Below are 8,421 nucleotides of genomic sequence, written 5' to 3'. Positions count from 1 at the left end.
TATTGCGATGCGCATGATTTTGTTTTCAATCGATCTCTAGTTTCCAATTTTTCTCTCAGCTTTTTCATAACCATTAAAACTAGGTACGTGACACGAGTGATCGTCGCACGCCTCATTTATTCTGTCAGGTTAGTTCTGTTTCGACGAACACAGATACCTAGTTCCTTGATTGAAGATACGTTTTTTTAGGTCAAATGAAATCAGTTCCCATCACATCTTCACCTGCGTTGAATCTACTAGCGGAAACCCTTCGATAAGTAAACTTTCAATTTTACAAAAATTAATTTCAACGCTAAAAAAATCGAACTTCCTCTGTAACCCACGCTGGTTAGTACGAGAGGCCGACTCTATTACTTTTATTATGTCTACAGACATTATTAGAGAAATGTCTGTCTTGACTATTCTTTCAATCAACAAAGTATTATGCAAATAGCTTTGAAGTATTCATCTCACGATCAATTTTGCTTACTTTTTAGTCACGCGCAAACTGTGCTCTCAACGCTGCGGGAGCCTTGGTTGTAATGTCTTTATCTACTTTCTCAACGCAGTGAAAAACCATTTATACTCAAAACTAAACAAGGTAATCAACCACAAGTCCCGTGCTTCAAAAAGAAGTCTTCCCTCGTTACTGGATTGGGTAAACAGGCACATTCCAGCGTGCCCGAGGAATACGCTTCGCTGCGCTAGGCACGCGTTCGAAATTCGTCCGTTGCGAAGAGAAAGAGATCCATCTTGCCGTTTTGTATCTGTATCCCCGCACGGCTGGCAGATATGAATTGTAGAATCTTGATGACCACGGTTGTATTTCTTCTTCTCAAGGTAAGTTTCTTCCCCGTGTTGTAGAATGCAAACAGTTTTTGAAGTGATTACGAAGCATTTTTGCGAATGCCCGTGCGACTGCGGATTTGACTTTCTTGACTGCTGAAATCGTGTTAGAAAAAACCTTAACTCTATGGAATCAGTTTTACATTTGCTTTCGGTTGCATCGTTTTATTCTGTGGCTAGATATTTTAGTAACAGCTGAAAACGAAGTTAATTGCAAACTTCTTAACAAGCCTTCGTTTTGTTTCCAAAAAAATCAGCCAGTCACAGTTCGGCACTGCAATTAGTCTTGCATCAGGCCAGCGAGAATTTTATTGAAATACGCCTCTAACTTGCATGTAGCTTTTCTTTCCGAAAGAGTTTCTGGTGACATAACAAAATCAACTTATAGGTTGTATTAACTCTTTCAAGAAAACTGTCCAATCGAATATTTATGTTTTTTTTCCGGTAAATTATTTGAAGGAACAACAGTCAGGTATGGAAGCACCCTTAAGGTGAATAAGTCTGTTGCAAAGTTGATGCGTTAGGAACCTAAAAGAGAAGTAGAATTTCCACAGTTGTCTCTTAAAGGAAATATTATAGTTCATCCTCTTTCGTAATTAAATGAGTCTTTCAAAAAGCCTTGACTTTTAATCGAAATTTTGTTTGAATTTGCATAGAAGTGATTTACCCTTCGGGATGTCATAAATTATGCATCATTGGCCAATTTGATATGAAAGGGAATAAAAGCCCTGATTGCGTCTGTTTTCCTTTCTTCTTCTATAGAAGATTTCTTTCCCTTCAAAAAATATAGAATGTTTCTCATCTCTGACTGATGGATGAATATATATTTGAAAGAGATAGTAAATGACTTTTACAACTTGTCTATCAAACAATTAAGTCCTTCGCTCAGGTGCATGAATAATTAAACAACATCCAAGGTATTCATTTATTAAAAACGATACCAGTTGAGGTTGGAATCTTCTGGTGAAGTTATCTGACCAGAATTGGTTTTAAGTAAATTGAAAATTTCCTCAAAACAAAGCCATCACAGCTAAAATTTGCTAAAAAAAACACAGCTAAATTTGCCCTCTAACTTGTTTGAGTTTATTAAAATGATGCCTTTTTTTAAAAGGCTTTCTCTCCTTTTGTGATGTCTTAATCATTTGGTTGCTTTTATTTTTGTTTTATCGAAAAATTGAAAGCCGATAGAAAACCTTTTTATGTTCTTTAATTGACAGCTGTCTGTTTGATCAGCCAACATACAGCTAATCGCCTCGATCACGAGCGCAATTGTCCAGCTACACGGGCGCGGAAATCGTTGTCTCTGAAAGCTTGGACCTGACTCTCAATCAATGAAAAGAAGTAAAAAGGCTTTCAGATGAAAAATGGCGGCAGTGCCGGAAGTAAATGTTGTGTAGTGGAAGCTGTGGGCTCTGAGATATTTTCAAGGGTTGGTTTTCATGTTAAATGTAACTAACCATCAATGAAATGTTAGCAAAATGACCATGCTCACTGTCTCTGTCACAAAAATGAAAATCACATTTTTTGTCAAACAGGTCCATGGAGATGCCAAAAAAAAGAAAGCAAATCTGACTAAGACTCAAAGTAAGTTATTATTACCTTCATTTACTAAATGCATCTTTGAAGCAGGAATATCCCTTGATACTGTGCCATGAAAATCACTCTCTGTCTTTTCGGTTCCCGAGTAATTCTCTTTGGCTTTCTAAAAGTGAACAGTCTCCTGTAGCTCATAAAATGCTTTCAGATAGCGCAAAACTAAGGATTATTGTATGGAGTGGCACAGTTTAATGATGGTACAGAAAGAAAATTGATGGACGTTTGTTTAAAAGCTTTTCCCGAGGAAATGTTAAAGAGAAATGAAGGTTTGTGAGATATATTGCGCAAAATCACTAAGTTAAATTTGAAAAAGACTGGTTTTCCTGGTGCAGATTTTATTTTGATCTTTCTTTAAACCTGAAAATATTCAGTCGCAGCTTTACGCAGCTTTATTCTAATTTTACAGGTTGTCGACGGAATTGTCCTTCGGGTCAAGAATGTCTTGTCCAATCAGACAATACTGAACGGTGTGTTTGTGCGTCACGGTGCAAAAAAAGGCACAAACCTGTGTGTGGAAAGGATGGAATCCTGTATGTGAATCATTGTGAACTGCACAGATCCGCTTGTTTGACTGGCAAGAAGATAGGCATCGACTGGGAGAAGGCTTGCTTGAAGAAAAAGGCTAAAACGAAGGGTGGGCTTGTATTTTTCAATATGATTTTTTATTAACCAAGACAAAAAGTTAATGCTGTTTAATTGCCTGTGACAGCCGGAAACTCTGATTAAGCCCGGTGATCACATATGCGTCTCATTATTTTTCTATCCTAGATTGCCCCGAGGAGAAATTATCCGAAATGAAACGACTCATACTGGAAACCTTTGAAAGAGAGATACATAGGAAGGTGACGGTAAACATCCTGATTGACGAGTTGTTCTTCCGGTACGATAAAGACAACGATCACAGCATCAGTGGTTATGAGTTAAAAAGTTTGGTCACCGACTACATTATGTACAATAACATCAAGGAACTCTTACAAATTTGCCATTCGACACAATGGTTAAACACTGCGGATAAAGATGTGGATGGATTTCTCTCTAAATATGAATTTTCATGGAGTTTCGGTATGGTAGGCCTTTGTTTGTTTGTTTTTTTTTTCAGCAAAAATCTGTAGGATTTTTTTTTAAATAATGGTACTGAAAGAGTTCGAAATTATGGATTAACCGGCCTCGGCAACTTAAAAAGACGCTTGAAGAAGTGTGGCGCGGCCAACCCACTCGTCGAAGGAACCATAATGTATGATTTGTGATGGAGTCTTACATTATTCTTGCAGGAAGCACTCCAAAGGTTTTTATGGTAAAAAATGACGAGAAACCGATGTCGGGTTCAAATCTTACTCTCCGATGCCAAGTGCACGGTTATCCAGTTCCTGCGATCACGTGGCGAAAAGACGATGTAAAGTTGAACTCCAACAATCGTGTTTTGACCAAAAAAGATGGGGAGCTTTTTATAAAGGGGCTCACACAAAGTGATAATGGTTTATATTCATGCGAGGCCTCCAATGACTTTGGAATGGACCGTAAGCAGGTTGAGATCAGTGTCCAGGAGCCAATTAAAGTAGCCCCGGGTAAGTTTTGCAAGTAGCGTGAAAGTACTTCCATTTTCATTTATCATTAAAACTCTATCGCGCTGGAATCCAGTCGAAAAGGACCTGCTTCAAGCCCTAATTGTCGTCTATGCGCTTGATTCATAGCTTACTCTCTCAGTGCCTACTACTGCTGAAGGGTATCCTAATGGTATGCAGTCCTTCGCTTACTTGTATTTTGTCTCCAAAATAAAACCTATCGCTTGAACAGATTTTTGATTGGTCGGGAACGTAACATGAACCAGCAACTTCTATGGCAGTTTTGCATCATCTGGTACATTTCGTCTTGGCGTCTTTTTCCATCGCTTCACATTGTTGCTCATTGTATGCACTTTGTATGCTACTAATAGACTTCGAAGATTAGTAAGGAGACAGAGCGTCAGGCAGACAGACAGAGAGTCCGGCAGGCAGACAGGGAGTCCGGCAGGCAGACAGGGAGTCCGGCAGACAGACAGACAGAGAGTCACACAGACAGACAGAGAGTCAGATAAATAGACAGTTAGACAGAAAGATATCATGCCTAAAATACAAGATATAGAGACCTTAGCGATTAACCCTCGGCTAAAACATCGAAATATCGACGTTCCTTTCGCTACAAAGGTGCCAAGGCGTGGAATACTCTAACTAGTAAACTGCGAAACATAACTTCACTGCTTAACTTTAAGAAACTTCTCAAACCTCATCTATGTAATTGATATAATACTCTATATTGTAATGTAACGTATATTGTATATCTTATGTGTGACTTGTAATTTGTGTTGTGGGCTCCTTTTGTATTCTGTATTTCTAAATACATTTTGTTTTACTAAATATATCATAAACAGGCCCCCAGTCAAACCTGCTTGAAGCTGAACTGGGCCAGCTTGCATAAATATCGCTAATGAATAAATAAGTAAATAAATAAGCAAGAAAGAAGTCTGGAAGTCACTCGGACTTGAAGACGAGCTGATCGCCACACAGGGATTTAAAGCAAAACCAGGAGCCCATAAGGAACGGCCTCCTGGCAAAACAAAATATTTTCTTCTTTTTACTCACATAGAAAACTTAGCGGAAAGAGAATGCATTTCTTGTCCAACTGATGAGTTCTTACGAATCACTTTTTTCTTAGCTATTCCTGGGAGTCACATGTTTTACGTCTTCGCAAACGATGGTGTTCACGTCATCGATCCCAAGACAGCATCCACTGTCACTCACATTAGCGCTGATCACGCCATAAATGGCACATCATCGTCCATTTGTACCGGGACCCGAGAGAGACCCTGTAACTGGGGTGGAGCAGTGAGTGTAAATTCGCAATACATCTACGCAGCGGATTTCCTGGGGCGTAGAATCCTTGTGCTGGATATTGCCGCTCAAAAATTCGTCCAAGAAGTACCCACCGAGGACTTTCCTTATAAATTGAAGTACTTCAGGTAAAGAAATGTTGTGATTTTTATAAGCGTCACTAACAAGAGTGACAGCGATGTCACTTCCAGTGTATGCGAACTCAAACGTACCTCTAAACGAAAACGAAATATGCCGCTCAGATACTTATACAACAAAAGAAAAGCTAGAAGGAAATCAATGAAAAGAAACCTCTTATTGTTTTCGCGCCGTACTTTGTTGTTATTTCCTCTCCTTTCTAAACGTTTTCTACGTTTTTTAAATGATGAGACTCACTTTGCCAAACAAATAGACGGCGAAAAAGCTGTCTCTCTTTTGTGGCTTTAAAGGAAATGAAACAAACTAGTAAACTGACAGGAAAACAAATTGTTTAACCGGGATAAATCTCCCTAAGAACGTGCTATATCGAGCGAGCGTCATGACACCAAAACCAAAGTTATCATAACAGCTAATCAAAAGAGAGAAAATATCACAAGTAGTGCTGAAAAATTATAACAAGCAAACGCGTCTGAAGCGCGGGAAAATGCGAGCTGGCAAGTCGAAATTGGAGCTAGTCTGTTGAATCTGATTGGTTGAGAAAGTGGCGCGACTTTTTCACGACCAATCACACAGCAAGGGAAAGCTAAACCAAAACCATCCGAATTGAAAATTCCTCTTATTGTGGAAACGTTTTTTTCCTTTCCCATTTTTAAGATCTCTGGACACTGTATGGATCCTAAGCTGGGGAAACAGTTCCCTTGATGTGCTCACTGAAGACGAAGACGACATCGGAACACTTTCTGTGATAAACGAAGCTGGTAAAGTGACTGTTCACTCATCAATCAAGGCGCAAATGATTGATGGCATTCCCAGGCCAGCGCATGACTTCTTTGAAGCAGGGAACTGCGAGTTGACAAACGAGGAAAGCAAGTATGCTTACGTCACTCACATAATGGAACCAGGCATTCATGAAGTGGACCTGGTTACCAAGCAGTATTCCAAGTTTTACAATCTTAGTGATTACCAGTGCTACGGAACAATCGGTTTAGTTTTATCACAACCCTTCAAATACGCTTTCGTCCAGTGTTACACAAACGAGGAACGTGACTCTAAGGCGCAAATGGTAATGGATCTAAGAGAAACACAAATCAAGGCGATAAACTCATTTAACTTTGGGACACCATTCGTGTCTCCAGATGGAAGTTTTGTCATAACATTGAATTTTTACGCGATTTTAACGCAGTACATCGATCCAGCGGGGCAGATTTACTTATTTAATGATATAGAATCCGACATCCTGCTAAGTCACCTCACCTTCAGGCCACGAGACGTTGGCTATGACGTGTATGTGACGTCAAAAGATCAACCGACGATAATTGTGCTGCATGTAGATCCCAGAGGCATAAAAATAATTAAGTTCATTTCGACAGTAGGCAAACCGTCGGGAACGAGGGACTGGATCCACACCGAGCGTCCAATCGTAATTGGCTGCGAGTCTGACGCCCGTTACCTAGCAACACCCGCCACGGGCGAGGACGCAGTGGTGATTTTAGACGCTGAAAAGCGGGAGATGCAAGGAAGAGTGGAAGAGATTAAAGAGGCTCGTACCATCGTATGGGTCGGCCGTGAACGGAGATAAAACGACAAAGAACCTCGTTTTCCTGTTGGCAATTGACCAAAATTGTAAAACTGTGAAATGTTTATAAGTTTTTAGATTTTGATTAGAAAAAGAAAGTTTCAATCCAAGGTCCATCATGTTGAAAATGACGATGTGTGAAAGGTATATCATTGGGGATCATTGACCAAAAACTAATTTCTAGATGGTCTCAATGAGGTTCATCGTGAGCCCTAAAATGACCGAGAGATTTAGCCGTTAGGCGTAAAAACTATCAAAAATTAGCCGTCGGTCGTAGAAAAAAATTAACCGTAAATAGTTTTTCTGGTGACCACAATGGAAAGATAGTAACCGTTAGCCGTAACTTGGACAAAATTTGAACCGTTAGCCGTAAAAGTCATCACCTCATTGAGACCCTGTTTCGAGTTATGGTTTTAAGCAGGAAAGTGATTGGTTGAAAGGAAAGGAAAGGAAACATCAATCAGGAAAGAGTTTCTGATTCAACACCAAAATTTCGGGGCTCTAATTGCAAGAAATGACTGGCAGGCAGATGAGTAAATCTTTTGGAAAGGTTAATCAACCAGCTTCGCTCGATCTTGCCTATTTACAATGCAGACATTTTTTTTAAATAAATGTTAAGACTGATCATGATATCGATAGTAGCGTGGAGATTTCTGTAAGATTTCATCCTCTTAGTTTCACGACAATTCTTTATTTTTCTGATAACTTACAATATTCTTATCTGTAACGTTTTACCATTAAGTTCAACCTACTTTCATTTTTTATTCAGTGTTACCGTGACTAATAAATGTAATTTGCATGACGCAGTCATGTGTTTTATGCCCTCACCCCGTCTGCTCCAAGTACGTATGTTACAGTCCTGGAGGGAAAAAAGGGGAAGACAGAGTTAACCTTGAGGGGTGGTGGTAGTCTGAGACAGGGAGGGTAAGGTATGAGGGAGGGGAGATTGAATAGAACTGGTGCAAAGGATTTGCATAATAGGAAGAGGCACCTGAGCCTATCATGGGTTTAGCATGAAGTTCATAGTCACATCAAACGGGAAAATGGTGATTTCGAACTGAATAGAACAATCGACCAAATGTCAATAATGAATAGTAAATGCAACTATTTTTGTTGGTCAGGATCAGGTAGCTGGCGAGAGATTCTTTGGAGGTCCAAGTGAGAGCTTAGACCGGGTCGTGTTTTGCTCTGAGCTGGGCTGGCCAAGCTGTTTCTGTGAGAGAGATTCTCTCAGTCACCTTGGACTATAAATGGGTATTGAAAACAGTCAGGACTTATGGACTAGCGTACCATCCACTCTAAATGACTCGATGAGACAGAAACAAGTCATAAACAATGGTAGTTATGCACGTGTTGGCCTCTAAAGTTTAAACTCCTAGGGTTTGGGTTAGGGTTATCATGACTGGCTTTGAAAACAAA

At 39.7% G+C, this 8,421-nt stretch overlaps 1 protein-coding gene across 1 annotated transcript; it reads left to right on the top strand.

Moving 5' to 3' along the window:
- The first annotated feature begins 476 nt into the window (after positions 1-476).
- Positions 477-7,804, top strand: LOC131797966 (follistatin-related protein 5). Its single transcript, XM_059115631.2, has 7 exons — positions 477-819; positions 2,361-2,409; positions 2,828-3,055; positions 3,190-3,483; positions 3,693-3,986; positions 5,113-5,416; positions 6,081-7,804. Exons 1-7 carry the CDS (start codon positions 772-774, stop codon positions 7,003-7,005), a joined length of 2,142 nt encoding a protein of 713 aa, XP_058971614.2. The 5' UTR covers positions 477-771; the 3' UTR covers positions 7,006-7,804.
- Positions 7,805-8,421: the final 617 nt, after the last annotated feature.

Source organism: Pocillopora verrucosa, chromosome 3, assembly GCF_036669915.1.
Source record: "Pocillopora verrucosa isolate sample1 chromosome 3, ASM3666991v2, whole genome shotgun sequence".
Classification (NCBI taxonomy): Eukaryota; Metazoa; Cnidaria; class Anthozoa; order Scleractinia; family Pocilloporidae; genus Pocillopora; species Pocillopora verrucosa.
This window is presented reverse-complemented; position numbering and strand designations above follow the sequence as displayed.